Genomic DNA, 20,770 nt, shown 5'->3' on the forward strand with positions numbered 1-20,770 from the left:
TTGCAGATCCTCCACACCACCACAAATGTGATCGACGGTGATACTTGAAAATCATTGCTTTTTGAATCGACCTCAACACACTAAGTCAATTGTTGGTGCCGTGCACCATTTGCCTTGGTTTTTGTGTACTTGTAATATTCTATATCAGGAGCAAACGAACACTCGTTACTCGTGAGAAATCTACGAAACGCACGAAGCATACGGGTGTTCTTTTTTTTATAAAAGACACTATCTGATTTGCTACTAATACTTTTTTCCGTGAAAAAAAACAGTTTTCCGGTGTGCTAGAATTTTTATTTTTATTTCTTTCATTTTTCGATTTTTTTTATCTTTTATTCAAGTCTTGGCTTCACGCAGTTTTTGGGCCTTTTCTACCTTAATCTTTTAATATTTGCATTTCCTCTATTTATTTGGTCCAGTCTTATTCACACGTTTCTCCTTTCTCTCTCGTGATGGTCGTTATCGAAGACAATACATTTATAGCATGGGCTAATATGACTGCCTCCATGTTTCAGGCCCAGGCTGCCTATGCAAACGCTTACCAACGGACTCAGCCTGTGACACAGACTCCTCAGCCCTCACAGAATCCACCTACTATACCGGGTCTTCGTGCATTACAGAATCAATTGCTGCAAGGTACGCCTCCATTCGAGGTGCCAACAACAGAAGAGTCCACCTTACCGAGTTTAGAGTGTTTACGAGATCCTAATCTGTCTATTCTTCAAACTGAGTCTACCACAAAACCACCTGTCTCATTTCCAAAGGCACCACGTGCACTTTTGCATACTCTTCCGCCACATGTAACTGCTCCTTCCCGGTCAGATGAATTACATACGCTAGTGGAAGACTCGCTCAAAGAGGAAGAGGAATCGCTCGATCAATATAAGGCACTCTTTTGCCATAAACGTCCTCTCGACGATTATGTAAATACTTTGGAAGAAAGCGGTTACCGTGTTGACGAGACGAATTCGTTTTTAAAACATGTTGAGGGTGATCGTTACCATCCAATCGATGTAGATGTTGCTATGTCTAAACGGTACAAACTTACAACTACCACGAAAACCACACGGCGGGTGACGGAAAAGAAGACGACGTCAACAGCAACGGTAGCGACGACAGGCCTAAAACCCCGCGTTCCTGATGGCACTGTTGTGGGAGCCAGCGCACCACCTTTGCGTAGGGGTAAAGGCCTTAAGCTGCTTCAGAGTATGGGTTGGTCTGAAGGCCTCGGTTTGGGTTCCAGCAACCAAGGTGTAGTCGAGCCTGTTAAGGCTGTCGTAAAGAACAACAAGAGGGGACTTTCAGAAATGAATGCTGAAGGGGTACCAGTCCAAGCATTAAGCGTTGCTCATCGGAATAATATGCCTAATTTTCCAGAGGCACCCAAGGCCAAAGCGAGAAACGGAATGATAACAAGAGCAAAGCCGAAAACAAAGCCAAAAACTCAGGCGAAAACAAAAGCAAGAACAAAAACCAAACGCAAACAAACCACGAGAAAAGTTACGAAGAAAACTACAAAAAAGGCAGCTACGAAGAGGACTACAAAGAAGACTACGGGTAGAACTAAAGCCACCAAGGTAAAAATTGAGAAGGGTGCTTCAAGAGCCAAAAATAAAACGTCTGCTGCAGCTACGAAATCCAAGGGAAAACATCACATCTGGGTGTAATCCGCAAGTCTCTTTTTACTCAGCTTCCCTGACCCAGCTTCACTCCCTTCCTCTTCCTTCATATCTTTTATAGAAATGTGGAGCATTTCCACAGAGTATTTTCATTACTGTGTTATACATCCGTGAACTGTGATCCGCTGTGTTAATGTATATTTACATGCTGGCAAGGGAGAAACGGATCAGACTGAAACAAAGAGTTAGTAATGGACTTGATGAAACTCATATACACTGCACAGTGCATGTTCGTCACATACGTTTAGGTACACGGAGCTTCTTACTGGTCATGGCGAAACCGCTGATGGCGAAAAGGAAGACCATGGGATGAACCTTGAAGCAAGTTTCGGCTGCCCAAAGTCCACCGGGAAGCTGTTCATGAATTTTTCCCCGGAGAGTACACAGACCGAGGACGAAGACGAGACTCAATGTCGTGGGAATTGGGGTGCCCTCAAAGAACTGAGATTTTCCGTTTTTGTCTTTGGGAATGTAGTTCACCGACACATTAAAGCGCGCAAGCCGTGAAAGACCGCATAAAACGAAGAATGCCAATACGATAGTATCCAAAGTCGTGCGAAAGCCACAAACAAATGCAAAAACTGCAGGTGCAACACCGAAGGAAATCTGCTGTGTTAGAATGCGATCGGGACAGCAGAGCGGCAGAAAGACGGAAGGAAGTGTTGAACTCTTTGAATTCCATCTACATCTCAATTCTGTCAATCCATGTAACATACCAAATCTGCCAAACTGTCCAATTCTTGACCCATTAAAGACGACTTTCCACGCCAGCGGGCCACTTTACCATCCATGAAATCAAAGAGCAAACCACAGGGCATTAAAAGCAGTGCTTTCCACAAGTTGCTATAGTCGTATTGATCGCCCAAACAATACCGCAGACTCGTAAAAATGCTCATAACGCCACAGAATCCATTCATTTCTGTGAGTAAATCGGCCAGATGAAGTGCACTGCACGAGAACATGTATTAGCCATTTTGTTTCGATTGTCGACGGATACAACACTTGACATACCGGATCAAAGAGAAGTGTCTATTATCATTAACATATTGGAGCATCTTCCCCTCCTTCTCAGCCGAAAAAGCCTTCGTCTTAGGCGCGTCCTTCTTCCATGTTTGCATATTGAACTGTGTCTAGCAATATGTTGTTGTAGATCGGCAATAATTGTCGTGCCCCGTCCCTTAGTCGCGGGAGACTTTTGCTGGAAGGAACTCGCTAATATTGCTTTGCCATCTCCTTGATTGGTGGTCTTCTCTCGTAAGGTCTCGGTTACCGGACCAATAAGGAACTGCAATTGCAGTAAGCGAGCGAAGGGCACGTGATAATGGCGAAAAGCAATCACGTGCTCTATCACGTGAAAGGGGTGCCTTCCACGCGGTAATAACATTTGTGTAAGCGAAACCTTAAACTGAAGCAGATGAAATGAATGCATTCACTTTGTGGCTACGAAGGAAGACATGACTGAAACTAGTTGTATACAATTAACATCCTGTCCATAAGCTGTAATAGTATACGTTCCTGACCGACATCGCACCCGTCTGCCGTCCTCCCTACTCGTCCCTAATCGGCTCTTTTCGACATGTGTATTTTTTTCTGTACAAAAAACTAAGGGGATGATGACTGGGAACGATTGTCAGCAATGGCCATAAGTACCGGTCACCGGTAAGCAAACGAAACAAACAGTGGCTGCTAGAGGACAGGAATAAGAGCGACAGACCACAGACCCATGAAGAGGAGCGCACGTAATTTGAACTGACGAATCCGCCCACATCGTTGGTTTACGAAGTAGACGAGTAACGCGGAGTGCGCACCAAGGGCTTTTTTGAGGGGCAAGGAAAGGGTGTGCATGTGTTTGGTATATGCAAGTGATCAACACTTACAGAGTAAGACGGGGGAACACAAGGAAGGTAGATGGGATCCGGTTATTTGGGTGGAATCGGGTTTTGCATCCAGGAGAGAACTCTCACAGGGAGAGCTCTATTCCATTCCACTGGGGACATCAATAACGAAAATTGATCGCTTAGAAACGTCCACGACCACCGTAACCACCACGAGAACCACCACGGTTGTTGAAACCACCGCGGCCACCAAAACCGCCTCGAGAGCCACCACGACCACCAAATCCTCCACGGTTTCCGCCGAATCCACCGCGAGAACCTCCACGACCACCGAAGCCGCCACGGCCACCGAAGCCTCCGCGACCACCGAAACCGCCGCGGCCTCCACGGCCACCAGCAGTCTTGGGTTTCTTAGGACCAGCAACCTTAGGCTTGGGCAAGAAACGCTCCAAGGGAAGAAGCTTGTCTCCACCAATAAACACCTTGTCACCGGGCTTGAAGGAGCCGGCAACAACACCATCCATGGGCTTCACAGTGAAATAAACTTGGTTCATGGGACCGAGAATTTCGTCGATTTTTCCGATTTGAGACTAAAACTTGTCAGTAAAAAGGTTCAGAAGAGGAGGAAAAGAGAGTAAAGAGCACAAAATAAAAAAATCTTTGAACAGATAACGCTGAAATCCTCTTCACTTAACCTACCTTGTTCTCCAAGTAAATAGGGGCATTAAAGTATGGAATCTTAGGGTTTGTAGACTCACAAACCATATCTCCTTCACAGTCATGGACAAAGGTACCCAGTTCTAAAAAAAAAGGTTAGAACCCATTCCCAAAACTCGAAAAAAAAAACCAAAATCTCGTCTACCGCTTGCCAACTAGACAAACATACCCAAAACTTGATCGGGAGGACCATAGGACATAGGCTGCCGCGAGCCACCACGTCCGCCTCTAAAACTGCCGCCACGACCACCTCTGAAGCTCATTTTTATAGGAGGTGTTTTTGTTGTTAAGGGTTTTGGCTCTGCGCAAAAATTTCCACCATTGCTGACTGGTGTTTCGCCGTCACACCTCCGGTGAGGGTGAATGGTAGGAATACCACCACAACACCGACAGCCGTAACTGCTACTACTACCACAGAACGTGTGTAAAAAACTCAATTCGCGGAACGTTTTGACCCTTTTTTGTTAAGTAAGTAGTCAATTGACGGAAATTTTAATTACGCGCTTTGGAATGAACAAAATTGGCAGAAATCGCGACACGTTACGACTGTTAACGCATTTCGGCACTCTTTTACCGCGGTTCATCCATTGATGTGGCATATAATGACTGGAACTTGTTGATTTTGAAAGTCCTATTTGCCCTTTGTGCTGATTTCCAACCGCAATATTTATTGAATTCTTTTTACTAACGAAGATTTTAGAGGAAATGGCTTCGGTGGAGAAACAACTGAAGAACATGGCTTTGGAGGAGCCCGAGTACATTCAGTACCGTATTGCTATGTTTGAGCAGCTCCAAAAGGAGTACAAGGAATTTATTGCTGCTCAACCCCGCAAGACTATTACGGTTACTTTGCCTGATGGAAGTACTCGTGAGGCTACGAGCTGGGAGACTACGCCCATGGACATTGCTGTCTCCATCTCCAAGGGTCTGGCTGACCGCACTGTCATTTCCAAGGTGAATGACCAACTTTGGGATCTTACTCGTCCCCTCGAGGACTCTTGCACTTTGAAGCTTCTTGACTTTAACGATCCCGAAGGCAAGCGTGTTTTCTGGCACTCTAGTGCTCACATTTTGGGTGAGGCTAGTGAGTTGCATTTTGGATGCCATTTATGCATTGGTCCTCCCACTACTGATGGCTTTTTCTACGAAATGGCCATCGATGACAACAAGACCGTCACCACTGAGGATTACCCTGCTTTGGAGGCTTTGGCCAAGAATGCCATTAAACAGAAGCAACCTTTTGAGCGTTTGATCGTCTCCAAGGAAAACTTGTTGAAGATGTTCAAGCACAACAAGTACAAGCAACACATTATCGAAAGCAAGATTCCCGACGGAACTAGCACCACTGTCTACCGTTGCGGTCCCCTCATCGATCTTTGCGTCGGTCCCCACGTTCCTCACACCGGTCGTGTGAAGGCTTTCGCCGTTATGAAGAACTCTTCTTCTTACTTTTTGGGTGATGCCAAGAACGATTCTTTGCAACGTATCTACGGTGTGAGTTTCCCCGATAACAAGCAAATGAGTGAGTATAAAAAGTTCCTTGCCGAGGCCGCCAAGCGTGACCATCGTAAGATTGGCCGTGAACAGGACTTGTTCTTCTTCCACGAGCTTTCCCCCGGTAGTTGTTTCTTCTTGCCTCATGGTGCTCGTATTTACAATCAACTTATCGCTTGGATTCGTGAGCAATACAAGATCCGTGGTTTCCAAGAGGTTATTACACCCAACATGTACAACGTTGATTTGTGGAAGACATCTGGTCACTGGAACAACTATGCCGAGAACATGTTCTCTTTTGAAATTGAGAAGGATAAGTTTGCCTTGAAGCCCATGAACTGCCCTGGTCACTGTCTGATTTACAAGAGCCGTGACCGCAGTTACCGTGATCTTCCCTGGCGTTGTGCTGACTTTGGTGTTCTCCACCGTAATGAGTTTTCCGGTGCTTTGACTGGTTTGACTCGTGTCCGTCGTTTCCAACAAGATGATGCTCACATCTTCTGCCGTCCCGACCAAGTTCGTTCTGAGATTGAGAACTGCTTCGACTTCCTCAAATACGTTTATGGAGTGTTCGGCTTCACTTTCCACTTGGAGCTTTCTACCCGTCCCGAAGAGAAGTATTTGGGTGACCTCGAAACCTGGAACAAGGCCGAGGCTCAATTGAAGGCCGCTTTGGATGCCTCTGGTTATGAGTGGGAGTTGAATGAGGGTGACGGTGCTTTCTACGGTCCCAAGATCGATATCACAGTTTTCGATGCTTTGAAGAGACAACATCAATGTGCAACCATTCAATTGGATTTCCAACTTCCTGAGCGCTTTGAGCTCGAGTTTCATGGTACTACCGAGGGTGATGAGGCTGCCGACTCTACGAACAAGAACAAGTACATTCGCCCTGTCATGATCCACCGTGCTATTTTGGGCAGTGTTGAACGTATGATTGCCATCCTTACTGAACATTATGGTGGTAAGTGGCCCTTCTGGCTTTCTCCTCGCCAAGTCTCTGTTGTTCCTGTTTCTGCTGCTGCTTTCGACTACGCCAACAAGGTTCAAAAGCGCTTGTTCGACGCCGGTCTCTTCGCTGACGTTGACACCTCCGATAACACTTTGCCCAAAAAGATTCGTAACGCCCAACTCTCTCAGTACAATTTCATCTTTGTTGTCGGTGCTGAGGAGGAGAAGACGAACAGTGTCAACATCCGTAACCGTGATGATCCCAAGAAGCAAGCCAAGACGGCCACTGTTCCCCTTGATGAGGTTGTTGCTAAGCTTGTTGCTTTGAAGGAAACTAAGAACCCCGTCAACCAAATCTAATTACGTTCAAGTGATCACAGTCTTTACGGGATAGGTAGTAGTAGATAGAGGACTGCATACGTAAGCTATATCTTTTAACATAAAGATGTATGTTAAAAATTGTATTCAATACAAATCATGGTTTGTTTTTTTGTGCGTGAATATTTCATTTCAATCTTGAATTATAAACATTTGTATCTAGTTAAGTCTCGACAAAACATGCAATAAATAATCAAAACAAACGTGCGAAGCTATTTAACATGTTTTCCGGAAAAAAGCTCACGTTTCTTCATTTCATTGATATTTCCGTTCGTGAGCGCTTACGGTACCTCCATTGTAGTATCCGTTCACCAAGTCCTATAATTCACAATTCTCCTCATAGAACATACATGTTCCCAGGTACTTTCATTCTTGACTGACGAATTCACTGCCAATACTTTGTATTAATCCTGTACTTAATAATTACAGAGTATATTCAAACCAATGGGTACGTTTCGACTTCACAGACGGTAACATGTGAAACTAATCGCTACAGATGCTTCTTTAGTTAGAGGATTATGTAATAAACTCTACGAGAAGCGGAAATCGACCGCTTATGAAGTTGAACAGTAAGAATGATTATTGATCTCAAAACTTGAAGGATCGATCGCTAACTATATGATTTTCATAAAGACTTATTCGTATTAAGCTTGAAGACGAAGATGAGGAAGGCATTAACGAAGTAATTCGCCAGCTTTCGAATGATTTTATTTATTCACCTTCTCGGAGTACTTATGCTGCATTTGGCGGTTTGATTGGATTAGCGGCAGTGGGAATTGCTCTCGGGTTTGTATGTTTTTTGCAGCTTTGTCTGTCTATAATCAAGTGCAAGTATGTTAATATGCTAGAAAATAGCAACATTTCTAGAGTCGATTTTATTACCTGTCTTATATTGCCTTAATGACACGGACTCTAAGATTCGTTATTATGCCTGTGAGAGTCTGTACAATATCGGAAAAGTTGCCAAAGGCGAGCTTTTTCGTTTTTTCAATCCCATTTTTGATGCTCTTTCGAAACTCTCCGCTGACCAAGAACTAACAGTTAAAAATGGAGCTGAGCTATTAGATCGCCTGATTAAGGACATTGTTTTGCAGCAAGCTGCAACGTACATATCTTGTGTTGATGATCAGTCTTCCACACATACTTATGAACCGCCCGTATCAGAAGTTCAAGATGTTCCTGTACTGGGCAGAGAACCTACCAGATCAGGAACTTTTTCTATTGCATCAGTCATTCCTTTGTTTGCGGAGAGAATTTATGTACTCAACCCTAATACACGCATGTTCCTTGTTTCGTGGATTCAACTGCTGGACAGTATTCCAGATCTGGAATTTATTACTTATGTGCCAACCCTATTAGATGGTTTGCTAAACTATTTGAATGATCCAAATGAGGGAGTGCGAGTCGCAACTTCCAACTGCTTGGCAAACTTTTTAGCTGAAATTCAAAAGGTCGCCAAAGTGAAGTATTACTTTTTCGAAAAAGATGAAGAGCGGAAACCAAACTATTTTGAGGATTTAAAGAAGAAAGTTTTGTTGGAGAGCATGTCGCCAGAACTCATAGAATATGTGGAAAACTCAATCAGAGAAGGTTCCTATATACTTGAAGCGCATGTAGAGGTAAACTACCACAAAATCTTAACTGTGCTGCTCGAGCGACTGAAATCCGGTGTTCCTCTTATCCAAATTACTGTTCTTTCCTGGATGTCCGAATTGTTACGCATCTCTCCTCAGGATTTCATCACACTCATTCCAGACATTTTGCGCGAGGTTTTTCCTTTGTTCTCAAGCGTAGGGAATGTCGCACAACTTGCTAGAGATTTAGCACAGAATCTTGCCGGATTTTGCACAAAGATACTCGATCTCGAAGTCAGTGATCCAAAAGCGTTGGGACCCGAGGTCGATCGCATTGATTTGGACGCTGTGATAGACGTCTTGAAGGAATTGCTGACGAACGAGAATGAAGAAACCCGTGTAAAATCTTTAGAATGGATTATAATGTTCAAGAAGAAGGCCAATGGAAAAATTATTGACGTAGACGACCCTGCATTTAAAGCCTTTCTCCGCCGACTTAGTGATTCCAGTGATTTGGTTGTATCAAAGAATCTCGAGTTGCTTTCACACATCGCAATATCTCAGAAAGGTGCTAATCTGAAACATTTTCTTAAAAGCCTTCTGTCTATGTTTGCGGAAGACCGCGAGTTTCTGGATAATCGGAGTGCTTTCATAATCCGACAACTTTGCGTGAACATAAACGGTGAAAAGGTTTATCGTGGTTTTGCTGAAATTCTCGAAAAAGAAGAGGTACGATTTGGGTCTCATAAAAAGTGTGTTAACGTCGTTTAGAATCTTGAATTTGCTCAATTGATGGTGGAAATACTTAATGGAACTTTATTGACTGCTTCGGAACTTTTTGATTTACGGAGAAGACTCAAGTCACTTTCCTTAAAAGTAAGTTTATTTTGGCATTCTACACTTCCGCTAACTGTTTCAGGATCAATCTTTCTTCGTATGCTTATATCGCGCATGGTGCCACAATCCTGTAGCACTTTTTTCTTTATGCCTTATTGCTCAAGCATATGAGCTTGCAGCTAATCTATTAACCGTGTTGTAAGTTTCATTGTTTTGCGAACTCTTGGTCTTAACATTTTTCTCAGTGGTGAAATCGAAATGAATATGCAAATTCTAATTCAACTTGACAAGCTGATTCAACTCATTGAGTCTCCGGTATTTACGAGTATGTGTAATCACATTAATTGTTATCTTGAATGTTGAAATAATTAACACTCTCAGGTATGAGATTACAACTGCTGGAACCGGACCGGTATCCCAGTTTAATTAAAGCACTGTATGGCGTGCTCATGTTATTGCCTCAATCAAGTGCTTTTCGTACACTTCGGGAACGGTTGCAATGCGTATTTCCCTTACGGTCGGGCATGTCCATCTCAAAAGACCGTTTCAATCGTGGAAACCGAGATGATCAGAATTCTATTGAGCTGCTGGAATGCTTCAGACATACACAGAACAAACATCAAATCACTATCCGGGAGAAAAACAAAGGTAGACTTGCTCTTCCTGTTGCTCTTACTCCCAATCCTACTGCAACGACAACATCTACGCCTACCTCTGCATCAGGCATCACGACAAATACAGCGCCTGTCTCATCTATCTTTGCAAACCTTGCTCCTGTTGGAGGTTCCGCAGTGGGCCGCAAGAAAAAACTGTGAGTTCTCGCGCTATGTAGACTTCAATGACACACTTCAACACTCGGTATATATTCATGCCATGTTTCTCATCGCTCTGTTAAATCCCACCTCTTTCTCTAAACCTTAGATATTAAACGGCATTGCTTAATTTATTATGAACTGTTTTTTCTTTTTTCAATGTATGTCATCGTAATTATTTCTTCTCCACGGCAACTGTCTTACCTAAGCAAAGTTTCCCAAAAAGTAGAAATGGCAACAAAAGAACATTGTTTGTATTGTTTGGAAATCGTGAATTCTTCCTTACAACACAGACTGCCACGGGATCTTTGGAACGTTGATTCCTGGACCAAAAAGTATCCCATTTTTGTCAAATTTTGTACAATTAAAAAGTCCGGAAAAGAACTACGCGGATGTATTGGAACATTTCAGTCGTTTCCGCTAAACATTGCTCTTGAACATTTCGCAAAGCAAGCGTAAGTAGTGCTCTGTCGTTAAAACGGTCCATGTTAAAGAACATGACTATTAGCTTTCGACACCAAAAAAGGCCAAGAAAGTAATCCGTTAACACTTACACAGCGCATTTAAAGACACTCGCTTTAAGCCTCTCCAGCTGAACGAATTACCAAAGATAGAATGTCAAGTCGATGTATTGGTCCATTTCGAAAAGATCGCGAGTCCATTGGATTGGACCGTCGGTGTTCATGGCCTCTGGATTAAATTTGACGTAAAGAAGAAACACTATGAAGCTACCTTTTTGCCTTCGGTTGCCGAAGAACAAGGCTGGAACCAAGAAGAAACATTGGATGAATTGGTCTATAAAGCCGGTTACGCCGGCTCCTTGACAGGAGTTCATATTGCTGCTGAACGTTACCAGACGTCTATTGCAAATGCAACTTTTGAGGAATACCTTTTAGCTGCTTCAGAGGCTATGGGCGCAACTGGTATTTAAGTGTGATGAACATGAATTACCGACACACTACAAGCAATTGACAATTGCCTAAGCAATTAGACACCCTTTTTGCATTCCTTTCATGACTCTTAGTAATGACTGCCACGATTTTATGTTTCTTTTCCCTGTTACAAACCCTCTTCACACCATTACCAACTGATATTGATTTGTTTTCTTATGTTATTGTACTCTGAAGAATATAAAAATAACAATTGAATTACTTGGCTATGAAAGTAGTTAGTAGACAGCGAGTTGAAGCATGAAGCACTGAACATACCATCTTTAGCGTTGGAAATGTATTTAATGGCGTCGCTGACGGACTTAATCTCATCGGCGTCATTGTCCGGAATTTGAAGACTAAACTCTTCTTCAATAGCCATGACAACTTCTACACTGTCCAGCGAGTCGAGCCCCAAGTCTTTCGAAAATGTGGAGTTGGGTGTCACCTTCACGCCGAATCGTTAGCAACAACGGTGCTCTCAAAATCAAATCAATCCAATTTGAATGGAGTAAGACGTACCTGAACACCGGCATTCTTGACTTTGTCAAAAGAGGAAACGACCTTAAGAATTCTAGACTCTGCATCGGGACGTGCAACGCTGTAGTACCGCAATGAAGTTCTAACAGCAGGAGCAGCGCGGAAACCACGAAACAGAGATGCACACCGGGACAACATGGTTTGCACTTTTCGTTACAGTAGATGAGGTCTGTAATGTGTTACACGACTCGCGCGTTCCTCTTCCAAGATGCAGATCTTTTTGGTGGTGAGGTTGAGTAAGAATAAACAAGGCGGGGTGATTCGCGGGGTCAGGGGTTACAAATTACGTAATCGTCTTATCGCCACTCTTTCATCATTCAACGTTCCAAAAATTGTTGCTCCAACGGAGAGTTGCTGCGGCTGTCGTTTCTTTCTGGCTTAATTCTTTGTAAAAATCTTCACTTATTCCGAACTTTTATCGAACCTAGCTTGCTTACTATGCCTTTCCGGAGCATTCAGCGGTTTGTTTCTCCGGGTTCCCCTATATCTCGTCTTCTTAGCATCCGCCTGTTTTCCCAATCGGCCGTCATGCACGAAATAGCTATACTCAATTATCAACAAGTGAAAAAACTGAGTGAACGGAATCCTGCCGATTTAAACGGCTCTTCCGTGCTTGTTGACGTTCGCGAACCTGACGAGTTTAAGGCAGGTGCCATTCCTACAGCTGTCAATTTGCCGCTGAGTGTAATAGACTCAGCCATGAGAATGGACGATGCGTCCTTTGAGAAGAAGTACGGATTTCGGAAACCTTCCGTGACCGATCATGTCATCGTTTACTGTCGTTCCGGTAAACGCAGTACCAATGCCTCTCAAATACTCGAACGGCTTGGTTACTCGAATTTGGGAAATTACGTCGGTTCGTATCTTGATTGGGCAAGTCACAACACAAATGCTTAAACAACTCCCTGAAGCCTTCTCGCTTAGATAAATAGCACAACTACGCAAACATTATCACAACCTTAAAATCCCCCGCAGATTACCCCACAGTGAGCACGGGGGACTTGCTTCATTGTACCCTAATTATAACCTAGGGTTTGACCGGCGTGGGATCGCCCTTATAGCGGGCTCCTCCACCATATATTGTCAGGCCAGCTCTAACACACAGCCTACAACTAATACATACGCCGTCAACAGCCGTCATGTCTCTCGAACCCTTGCCTGGAACGTTGGAAAACTTGCTGGAGCAGACCAGTTTAAAATGGATTTTTGTCGGTGGAAAGGGTGGTGTCGGTAAAACGACTACGTCGTGCTCGTTGGCCATTCAAATGTCCAAAGTACGCAAGTCTGTGCTGCTTATTTCCACAGATCCGGCCCATAACTTGTCTGATGCTTTCGGAACCAAGTTTGGTAAGGAGGCTCGTTTGATTCCCGGCTTCGAGAACCTCAGTGCTATGGAAATTGATCCCAATGCCTCCATCCAGGAGATGCTGGAGCAGTCCGAGCAACAAAACCCTAACAATCCCATGTCTGGTATGATGCAAGACTTGGCTTTTGCCATTCCTGGTATTGATGAGGCTTTGGCTTTCGCCGAGGTCATGAAAGAGGTCAAGTCGATGAACTTTGACTGTGTCATCTTCGATACTGCTCCCACTGGTCACACCCTTCGTTTCTTGAACTTCCCTACCGTCTTGGAGAAGGCCCTGGCTAAGCTTAGCGGTCTTACAAGCCGTTTTGGTCCTCTTATCAACCAAATGAGTGGTATGTTGGGCACCAACACCAACCAAGAAGACATTTTCGCCAAGATGGAAGGTATGCGCGGCAGTATCTCTGAGGTGAACAAGCAATTCAAGAACCCCGATCTCACTACCTTCGTATGTGTTTGTATTTCGGAGTTCTTGTCCTTGTACGAAACGGAGCGTATGATTCAAGAACTCACGTCTTATGAAATTGACACTCACAACATTGTGGTGAACCAATTGCTTCTGGACCCCGATACAAAGTGTCCCCAATGTATTGCTCGTCGGAAGATGCAACAAAAGTATCTTTCCCAGATTGAAGAACTTTACGAGGATTTCCACATTGTCAAGGTTCCCCAAGTGCCGTCTGAAGTTCGCGGTACTGAAGCTTTGACAAAGTTCTCCGACTTGCTCATTCACCCTTACGTTAAGGAGTAAAAGAGTACGACGACAAGCGTTTCACGCCGATGATTGCATGCCTTGGTGAACTATTTGTGCCACGAATGACCTGTACGCTGATGTGCTGTTCGGGCTCAATACTAGTAAACGTAAAATTTATAGATCGGTAAATGGATGAAAACATTTAGCCAGTAGTGATAAAATAGGATCGATGCCCATGTTCTCGTAGAGATTGTACAACACATTCTTTACGCTGTAAACCTTATTGACTGATTCATGTAACGGTAAACGAACGTCTTAAATCTTGTAAACAAGCGCTGCTCTGAACTGTGTAAACAAAATCTATCTCCTCCAAAAGTCGTTCAACCACCAACAGCCAAATTGTATACACTTTTGAATTGCTAGAATACCCAGGAGTTTTTGATAATCGTGCTCGATTGCACACGACCTTAAAGCAGCCCGTACATTTCCGAAGTTGGAAAAATGAGCAAATTGACAACGATAGCCACTGTTGCCTTTTGGTTTTTATCTTGCAGTCTAAGTGTGATCTACTTGAAAGTTTTACCAACAACAGGTTTGGCTCGATGGGTACGAATCTGCTATTGGGGTACTTTAATATGTTTGCCCTTGCATTTGCGTAGTATGTCAAAACGTTTTTTGCTGGTGGCCTTTATTTCCACTCTTTTCTTGCAGGGATGCATTCAAGATTTCCATCGTCACAGCTTTAAGGAAACAGATAACTTTGTGAATACCGAATTCGCTCGTGTCGGCTATGTCAGTGCGAACACCGCGAAGTTCACCGTACGGTCCAAGTCGCCAGCTTCATTACTCGTTGCTAAGCGCTCTCTTCCCGCTGCATTGACGGCAAATGTATCTGTTGACGCAGCCGGCGAAGACATTGATTTTTTGTCGACTGTACATGTTGAGGGTTTGCTGCCGAAGACTGAGTACGTATATAAGGTCGTTCGACAAGGCGACAACGAGACGACTCCCCTTGATTTTGGTGCCTTCCGTACGCCCGTGAATGAAGATGAGGCAACGGCTTTCCACTTTGTCACTTCCAGTTCCATGATTCCCAACTGGCCATACACATTTACGAGTCGTGGAGATTATCTTTCTATTCCTGGTGCTGACGTATTGGCCGACAGCATCAAGCAACACAACATCGACACCCCCGACTTCCTTCTTTTCCTCGGTGGCTTCATTGATAGCGCAGTGGGTCATGTCAACGGTGACGATGCCGTGGACATTTGGAGAGCGCGCTACCGTCAACGGTATGCTTCACCCTCGTACAAACGTATCTATCGCCAAATGTCTACGATTCATACATACGACGACGCTGATATCGTCCATCGTTGGGATCGTGGCAATGAACATCCTTATCCAATGGCAAAAGAAGTGTTCGTGCGCTATCACCATGAAGCCAATCCACCTGTAGCCGCTGAGGATAAGCAGGCATTGTACTATTCGTACCGTGTAGGCAATGTTCCGTTCTTCATAATGGATACGAGACGTTATCGGTGCCGCTCGATATGTCAGATGGAGGCTTGAAGACGATGTTGGGTGGTCAACAACGGAGCAAGTTCATTGAATGGATCCATGAAAAGAGTGATGTACAGACGCCCTTTAAGTTTGTCGTCTCTAGCGTTCCCTTTGCTCCCCCCAGTAGCGACCCAGTGCTGTCGGATATGTGGAATGGTTACCAGTACGAACGAGAATTGCTCTTGAAGGAGATGGCGAAATCAGAAAGTGTATTTATCTTCTTGACTGGTCACCAACATGACTTTGGAGCATACAAGGTTGCCGACAACGTATATGAGTTCTCCATCTCTCCATTAAGTCACTACGCATCGCGTACCAATCTTCCAGAGGAGCCGCAATTCACAGTATTGGCTCATGAGAACAAGGGGATGAGCAAGTTTGGAGCGTACACAGTCAATACAACAGCAACTCCCCCTTTCGTTCGCTTCCAGGCATTTATTGATGGTGCCCAAAATTGGGAAACTGTTCTTACGAATTAGATGTGGTACAGGGCATCCTGCACTGCATCGTACAAGACACAATGTTATGCTGTTTTTCCTTACTTCAGTATCAAAAATAGCTGTAAGTTTTCGTTTTCTGAACAGCCGATGTTAAACGCAAATTCAGAAAACATGTTCACGCCTCTTTCACTTAATTTCATAGCTTTAACGTGTAATTCATGATTAAAAGAGTCGGAAAAGAAGGAATATGAGCGCTCATTCTTGCATAAACTTACATCGAAAACTCTGCTTGAAGTTTGCGAAGCTCCTCTTCCTCGTCTAAGACTTGGGGTTTCTGCACACTGGGCAAAGTTGGAACCTTTCCAGTAGAAGGCAACGAAGGTGCATGGATAGGAGGCTTTTCGGCACCAAGCATCTTGTTGTCCAATTCCACTTGTTGCAGCTCTTCCAATTCCGCCGTGAGTTCATCTTCATCCATATCGGCATTCAATCCAATGGGGGTGCTAATCATCGTAGAAATCTCTTCTGAAACAGCTTGTTGATCCCGAATCCGGTCCATGATTTGGTCAACCTTGTCGGCGTCCATGCCCTTCTGGATCTTCTTCATAGCATCTGCACCTTGGCGCATAGCCTGCAGAGTTTCAAAGTTCAGGTTGGCATTCTGGATTGTGTATAACTGTTGTTCGATGTTGTTACGACTACCTTCGATTTTGGCCAATTCCGCTTCATACATCTTTTTTCTCTTCAATGCCGTCAATGCCACTAATTACATCGTTAGTAAGATCATTCCCTTTCACAGTAGTCATTGTAACACAAAACTGTTGCACAAACTTACGTCTCTTGTTTGCTGTAGCATTTTTGCGGGCAATCTCATTCTGTTGTTCAATTTGCTTTTCCAGCTTCTCTTCTTTCTTGTCGAATAAAGACAGCATTTCCTGGAACTTAACAATTGTGTCCTTCGCGGTATCCTTTTCCTTATTTCCGCCGCCAAACCATCTGAAAAATGAAGACATGGTGTTTAAACGTACTAAAAGCAATGTAGAGTTTCTTAAAGGTCGTAAAATGTGGATGCAAAGCAGTCAATATAGCTAGGTGTTTGTTCAAACTCGTCCAGCGACAAACCACGCAGGTTTCTATTTTATTTCTGAAAAAAGAAACAATTAAAATACCACACAAGAGAGCAGACAACGATAAAAGAAACAGTTCGTGTGCGGGTTCACTGTTTCTTTAGTAATACTGTAGCTGTAGTCGGTCAGTGGGTGGAACCGGCTTCAACAAGGTTTCGTTCGCCAACCACCCAAAACATCAGCGATTTGAAGCTTACCCTATATTTGGGATAATTAACGCCCAAAAAGCGTATCTCAACCTTTTTTTGAATGAAAGAAGTGTTTGAGAGTAAAATTGAGTCAATTGGAGGAAAGACTCTTGGCTTTGTGGGCAAGAATTTAAACTCCTTAGAAGGAATGCAAAAGAACGAAGTACAGAATGAAGTTCCGGAAAAAGGGTCCAAAAAGCATGTTCAGGCTTATGCGAAATTAGAATTCGACAACTTTTCCTTCTTTGTACAGTCATTACAGGTCACAATTGGAAGAAAAGCCAAATCTTCGAGTCATTGTGACCTGTATATAGACGACACGAAGGCTATTTCCCGTGAACATGCAAAGATATTTTATAACTTTTCTACACGGCGATTTGAATTTGTCATACTAGGTAAAAATGGAGCCTTTGTTAACGGCGAGTTTTTTGAAAAAGGTCGGACTGTGCCGCTGACAAACGGCGCTCGAATACAGATTGGACGAGTGCCGTTTTCTTTCTTACTGCCACAAGCACCAAGCAAGGTCTCGCCTGTTCAACGTCCCGCAACTCTGTCTAATGGGGGCGTTGCTGGAACGACCCAAAATGAAAAAAAGGAACCAGGTCTGCTCCGCCGGTTAGTGGTTCCGCCGTCGAAGGAGCACTTCAACGAGTCAAACCCACTTGCTCAAGCTTCAACAGCAAGTGGTAATCTGACTCCCCTCTCTATTGCGCCCGAGCAGCTGCGTCATAAAGAACCGTCATCGCAAAACCTTCCGCCTGTAGCTGACGCTATTAAACATAGTGAAATAGCTACAAGTACAGCTCCCGTCTCCTCTATTCCATCGACCGCATCCTCTTCCCTTTCTCCTTCGTTGTCGAAAACCCCTCTCTCCGCAAACCAGAATTCAATCACAGCCGTAAAGTTGGAGAATACCGCGACTACAGTCGCTGCTTCCGGAGCTTCTCAAACAATAAACACACCTGTACAATATAGTAACGGACATCCGGGTCCTTCTCAGCAAATTGGCGTAGCTGCACATAATGGCGCTAATGCTGCGCTGTTTCAGTCGCAGTCTACGGCCATTACAAAACCCAATCTATCGTATGCGAGCCTAATTGCCCGAACGCTGATTGCGAACTCAAACCGGAAAATGACACTAAATGATATATGCGAATGGATTTCTGATCACTGGTTGTATTACAAGCTACAGCCGCCGACTTGGCACAATTCTATTCGACACAATTTATCACTTAACAAAGCATTTATCCGAGTTCCAAGACAGCAAAATGAGCCAGGAAAAGGGTCTTTCTGGATGTTGGACCCTGCTTGCATTCCTCAGTTTGAAGGAACGAATGTTCGACGGACGAAACGGGCAACAACTCCTGCTTCCGTTTCTGCCCCTGTCGCACATCGGGTTTCTCATACAGCAGCAGCGGCAGTTAAGCAGGAGGATGAAGCGCACGCGGCCTCATCTCTTACTTCGGAAAAGTCATCAGCAGCCGTTGGAGCGGCGACTCCTTCAGCTCGCAACTCGCCTGTTGCAACAACTTCAACAGCCAGTGCAAGGGTTTCTGCGGCTGCAGCACGTCGTAATCTCCCTTATTTGCGGCCGGACATGCAGCCCATCATTCTTCGTGACGGCAAGTTTACGTTGAATCCAGACTTTTTTAAAAATGCCAATGGGGAAAGCCAGAAACCAAATCCACAGGCTTTGCATGCCATAGCGCTGCTGCAGCAGCACATCACAAAACAGCTTGGGCCTGCTGCTGTAAATAACCCACAACATGCAATTGCCATCGCGAACGCGTTAGCCATGACCTTGGCACAGCAGTTACAACAACAGCAACAGCGGCAGCAATTTGAGCAGCAGCAGCAATACGCGGCGAGCAAGCGTCGGCGGACAAGTAAAAGTAGTGCCTCAGGTGCCGGGACACCTGAATCGTCGGCATCGCCATCCTTGTCATCGCTGTTTACTGCACAGGTTCATGCAGCGACGGCTAATTCAACAGCAGCTACTTCCTCTGCAGCGGCAGCAACCGTAGCTCACGCACAACATTACCACGCCCACCCGTCTACCGATCCCCTGCCGCCAGGCCCGTTTTCAAATCGAACGCATGCTGCAGTTCCATCCTCTTCTGTGGCCACGTCCCGTTTATCGCCTGATGCAGCAGCAACAGCTACTGCCTCTTCACCGACACCGGTCCTGACACCATACGCCCGAGTCCAGCAAGCTGCTGGTACTGGTGCTGCTGCCCCCATTACCGGTTCTGTTTCTTCCGTTCCTGCCGCCGCTCCCAACATTTCCGCCTCTGCTGTCTCACCGGTTACTGATTCAATGCCAACGTCTCACGAACCTTCTCCTAACACTCATTCTACGACTCCAGTTTCTTTACCTTCTTATGTCTCGCCTAATGCCGCCAGGTCTGCTGCACCTGACACCCGTCCTAATGCCGAACCGTCCCCCCGCCAGCTCCGTTGAGTTTAACTACGTTCTCCCAATCAACGACGCTACATGACTATTCCAATTCGCATGAATTCATGCGATTCCATCATGTGCCTTCGCAGAACGCTGTGTGCCTTTTTCGATACTCGCTATATGAAATGCATTTTCGAGCCTCGAGTAACGTATCCCACTATTGTGTGGGGCCGTGGACTAATTTAATGTTGTGGGGAAGCAGTGCGTGGCGTTGGCTGTTTTCGGTTGGCGTAGCAGCGAGCGAGCGAACTCTAAAGCACAATTGCCGCGTTGCGACTTTAGCAAGTACCGACGTTATCGCGAGCAGTCGCTACAAGACACGCGATGAAGTGTGCAAAAGTGCCGCAATCTCGGTTAGCCGGTAAATGTCTTTCTGGTTATACGTCGTCGGCTTCAAAACTAGAAAGATGCGCTTGCCACCGACACTATGTGGGACCGGCTATCCTGAGATACGGTCGATTATAAGCAATGCCTGACTGTAGCCGCGCATTGTTTACGTCGCTTTCATTCCGGAATTTCCCGAGTCCAAGGGCCGAAGAAAAAGACCCAACTATAACGAGAAATCACTCGAACCAAGGACTGAGGGAACGGACCCTGATGGCTGCATCGTTGATCCGCTAGGGGGATTGAGAATTCACTCAAGCGTCCCTGAGCTGCACCCATTCAGCTTGGTTGTGAAGGCTTGACGTAACATGGGGAGCTCCGTACCCCACAAACACAAACACACGTGTAATTTCACGCCATTGAAGAGTGGCTGCAGCGAATGTGGTGGTGCTAACAGTAGTGGGAACGACACGAACTCGGGTGTCACATTACGATATCTCGTACAACGACGACGAAACAAAACAATCTCCGAATCCGAATACCAAACGCCAATATGGCTCCGTAAGCGTGTTTATGAGACGACGTTCTGAACCGAATTGCCGAGCTGTCAAGAGTCGGGATCGGACAAGTCCCGAGGTTTGGACCTGCAATTGTGCTTGTTAGTCGCGTGGATCCGTTAGTGGTCGTAAACATTGAAACGTGTCTGCGTCTTTATGTCCGGGTCCCTGTGGGCGTGATGATGTCCAGTCAGCTACTCCTCTACTCCTTCTACTACTACTACTACTACCACATGTCTGCTCCACCAGACCCTTCTAGGGTTTACGCTTCGATTCTTCTCGGTTGCGTCATTTAGTGGGACACGGGGTTCTC

The 20,770-nt window shown here is 45.0% G+C and overlaps 12 protein-coding genes across 12 annotated transcripts; 8 read left to right on the top strand and 4 right to left on the bottom strand.

Moving 5' to 3' along the window:
- Positions 1-70: 70 nt before the first annotated feature.
- SJAG_01232 (RNA-binding protein) lies at positions 71-3,232 on the top strand. Its single transcript, XM_002172451.2, has one exon. It carries the CDS (start codon positions 453-455, stop codon positions 1,665-1,667), a length of 1,215 nt encoding a protein of 404 aa, XP_002172487.1. The 5' UTR covers positions 71-452; the 3' UTR covers positions 1,668-3,232.
- Positions 1,751-2,866, bottom strand: SJAG_01233 (phosphatidylserine synthase Pps1). Its single transcript, XM_002172452.2, has 4 exons — positions 2,691-2,866; positions 2,396-2,627; positions 1,922-2,285; positions 1,751-1,851 (listed from the first exon to the last, which is right to left on the bottom strand). The coding sequence occupies exons 1-4, from the start codon at positions 2,795-2,797 to the stop codon at positions 1,847-1,849; spliced, it is 708 nt and encodes a 235-aa protein (XP_002172488.2). The 5' UTR covers positions 2,798-2,866; the 3' UTR covers positions 1,751-1,846.
- Position 3,233: 1 nt separating the features above from the next.
- SJAG_01234 (snoRNP pseudouridylase complex protein Gar1) lies at positions 3,234-4,590 on the bottom strand. The gene is made up of 3 exons (XM_002172453.2): positions 4,401-4,590; positions 4,214-4,314; positions 3,234-4,104 (listed from the first exon to the last, which is right to left on the bottom strand). Exons 1-3 carry the CDS (start codon positions 4,492-4,494, stop codon positions 3,697-3,699), a joined length of 603 nt encoding a protein of 200 aa, XP_002172489.1. The 5' UTR covers positions 4,495-4,590; the 3' UTR covers positions 3,234-3,696.
- SJAG_01235 (cytoplasmic threonine-tRNA ligase Trs1) lies at positions 4,590-7,179 on the top strand. Its single transcript, XM_002172454.2, has 2 exons — positions 4,590-4,699; positions 4,932-7,179. Exon 2 carries the CDS (start codon positions 4,937-4,939, stop codon positions 7,034-7,036), a length of 2,100 nt encoding a protein of 699 aa, XP_002172490.1. The 5' UTR covers positions 4,590-4,699; positions 4,932-4,936; the 3' UTR covers positions 7,037-7,179.
- A 96-nt stretch (positions 7,180-7,275) lies between these two features.
- On the top strand, positions 7,276-10,280 carry SJAG_01236 (vacuolar protein; the record flags this gene model as incomplete). Its single annotated transcript, XM_002172455.1, has 7 exons — positions 7,276-7,414; positions 7,563-7,623; positions 7,688-7,844; positions 7,903-9,357; positions 9,548-9,663; positions 9,711-9,790; positions 9,847-10,280. The coding sequence occupies 7 exons, from the start codon at positions 7,276-7,278 to the stop codon at positions 10,278-10,280; spliced, it is 2,442 nt and encodes an 813-aa protein (XP_002172491.1).
- Positions 10,281-10,454: 174 nt separating this feature from the next.
- SJAG_05222 (hypothetical protein) lies at positions 10,455-11,473 on the top strand. Its single transcript, XM_002172456.2, has 2 exons — positions 10,455-10,732; positions 10,836-11,473. The coding sequence occupies exons 1-2, from the start codon at positions 10,509-10,511 to the stop codon at positions 11,206-11,208; spliced, it is 597 nt and encodes a 198-aa protein (XP_002172492.1). The 5' UTR covers positions 10,455-10,508; the 3' UTR covers positions 11,209-11,473.
- Positions 11,388-12,014, bottom strand: SJAG_01238 (type II fatty acid synthase component). Its single transcript, XM_002172457.2, has 3 exons — positions 11,729-12,014; positions 11,486-11,654; positions 11,388-11,433 (listed from the first exon to the last, which is right to left on the bottom strand). Exons 1-3 carry the CDS (start codon positions 11,882-11,884, stop codon positions 11,426-11,428), a joined length of 333 nt encoding a protein of 110 aa, XP_002172493.1. The 5' UTR covers positions 11,885-12,014; the 3' UTR covers positions 11,388-11,425.
- Positions 12,015-12,184: 170 nt separating this feature from the next.
- SJAG_01239 (protein phosphatase Fmp31) lies at positions 12,185-12,643 on the top strand (the record flags this gene model as incomplete). Its single annotated transcript, XM_002172458.2, has 1 exon — positions 12,185-12,643. The coding sequence occupies one exon, from the start codon at positions 12,185-12,187 to the stop codon at positions 12,641-12,643; it is 459 nt and encodes a 152-aa protein (XP_002172494.2).
- Positions 12,644-12,838: 195 nt separating this feature from the next.
- Positions 12,839-14,116, top strand: SJAG_01240 (GET complex ATPase subunit Get3). The gene has a single exon (XM_002172459.2). The coding sequence runs from the start codon at positions 12,886-12,888 to the stop codon at positions 13,858-13,860; it is 975 nt and encodes a 324-aa protein (XP_002172495.1). The 5' UTR covers positions 12,839-12,885; the 3' UTR covers positions 13,861-14,116.
- A 188-nt stretch (positions 14,117-14,304) lies between these two features.
- Positions 14,305-15,842, top strand: SJAG_01241 (alkaline phosphatase; the record flags this gene model as incomplete). Its single annotated transcript, XM_002172460.2, has 2 exons — positions 14,305-15,281; positions 15,302-15,842. The coding sequence occupies 2 exons, from the start codon at positions 14,305-14,307 to the stop codon at positions 15,840-15,842; spliced, it is 1,518 nt and encodes a 505-aa protein (XP_002172496.2).
- Positions 15,843-16,074: 232 nt separating this feature from the next.
- On the bottom strand, positions 16,075-16,816 carry SJAG_01242 (vacuolar sorting protein Vps32; the record flags this gene model as incomplete). The annotated part of the gene is made up of 2 exons (XM_002172461.1): positions 16,075-16,565; positions 16,639-16,816. 2 exons carry the CDS (start codon positions 16,814-16,816, stop codon positions 16,075-16,077), a joined length of 669 nt encoding a protein of 222 aa, XP_002172497.1.
- An 80-nt stretch (positions 16,817-16,896) lies between these two features.
- Positions 16,897-19,785, top strand: SJAG_01243 (fork head transcription factor Fhl1). The gene has a single exon (XM_002172462.2). The coding sequence runs from the start codon at positions 17,180-17,182 to the stop codon at positions 19,577-19,579; it is 2,400 nt and encodes a 799-aa protein (XP_002172498.2). The 5' UTR covers positions 16,897-17,179; the 3' UTR covers positions 19,580-19,785.
- The last annotated feature ends 985 nt before the right edge of the window (positions 19,786-20,770 follow it).

This window comes from Schizosaccharomyces japonicus (assembly GCF_000149845.2).
Source record: "Schizosaccharomyces japonicus yFS275 unplaced genomic scaffold supercont5.3, whole genome shotgun sequence".
Taxonomy (NCBI): Eukaryota; Fungi; Ascomycota; class Schizosaccharomycetes; order Schizosaccharomycetales; family Schizosaccharomycetaceae; genus Schizosaccharomyces; species Schizosaccharomyces japonicus.

Coding starts and splice junctions, on each gene's coding strand:
- SJAG_01232 (XM_002172451.2), top strand. CDS start 453: ATGGTCGTTATCGAAGACAATACATTTATAGCATGGGCTAATATGACT.
- SJAG_01233 (XM_002172452.2), bottom strand. CDS start 2,797: ATGCAAACATGGAAGAAGGACGCGCCTAAGACGAAGGCTTTTTCGGCT. Junction 2,628..2,690: donor AGACACTTCTCTTTGATCCG/GTATGTCAAGTG, acceptor GTTCTCGTGCAG/TGCACTTCATCTGGCCGATT. Junction 2,286..2,395: donor TGGACAGTTTGGCAGATTTG/GTATGTTACATG, acceptor CTAACACAGCAG/ATTTCCTTCGGTGTTGCACC.
- SJAG_01234 (XM_002172453.2), bottom strand. CDS start 4,494: ATGAGCTTCAGAGGTGGTCGTGGCGGCAGTTTTAGAGGCGGACGTGGT. Junction 4,315..4,400: donor TCCTCCCGATCAAGTTTTGG/GTATGTTTGTCT, acceptor CTTTTTTTTTAG/AACTGGGTACCTTTGTCCAT. Junction 4,105..4,213: donor CTATTTACTTGGAGAACAAG/GTAGGTTAAGTG, acceptor GACAAGTTTTAG/TCTCAAATCGGAAAAATCGA.
- SJAG_01235 (XM_002172454.2), top strand. CDS start 4,937: ATGGCTTCGGTGGAGAAACAACTGAAGAACATGGCTTTGGAGGAGCCC.
- SJAG_05222 (XM_002172456.2), top strand. CDS start 10,509: ATGGCAACAAAAGAACATTGTTTGTATTGTTTGGAAATCGTGAATTCT. Junction 10,733..10,835: donor GAACATTTCGCAAAGCAAGC/GTAAGTAGTGCT, acceptor ACACTTACACAG/CGCATTTAAAGACACTCGCT.
- SJAG_01238 (XM_002172457.2), bottom strand. CDS start 11,884: ATGTTGTCCCGGTGTGCATCTCTGTTTCGTGGTTTCCGCGCTGCTCCT. Junction 11,655..11,728: donor TCAAGAATGCCGGTGTTCAG/GTACGTCTTACT, acceptor TTCGGCGTGAAG/GTGACACCCAACTCCACATT.
- SJAG_01240 (XM_002172459.2), top strand. CDS start 12,886: ATGTCTCTCGAACCCTTGCCTGGAACGTTGGAAAACTTGCTGGAGCAG.
- SJAG_01243 (XM_002172462.2), top strand. CDS start 17,180: ATGAAAGAAGTGTTTGAGAGTAAAATTGAGTCAATTGGAGGAAAGACT.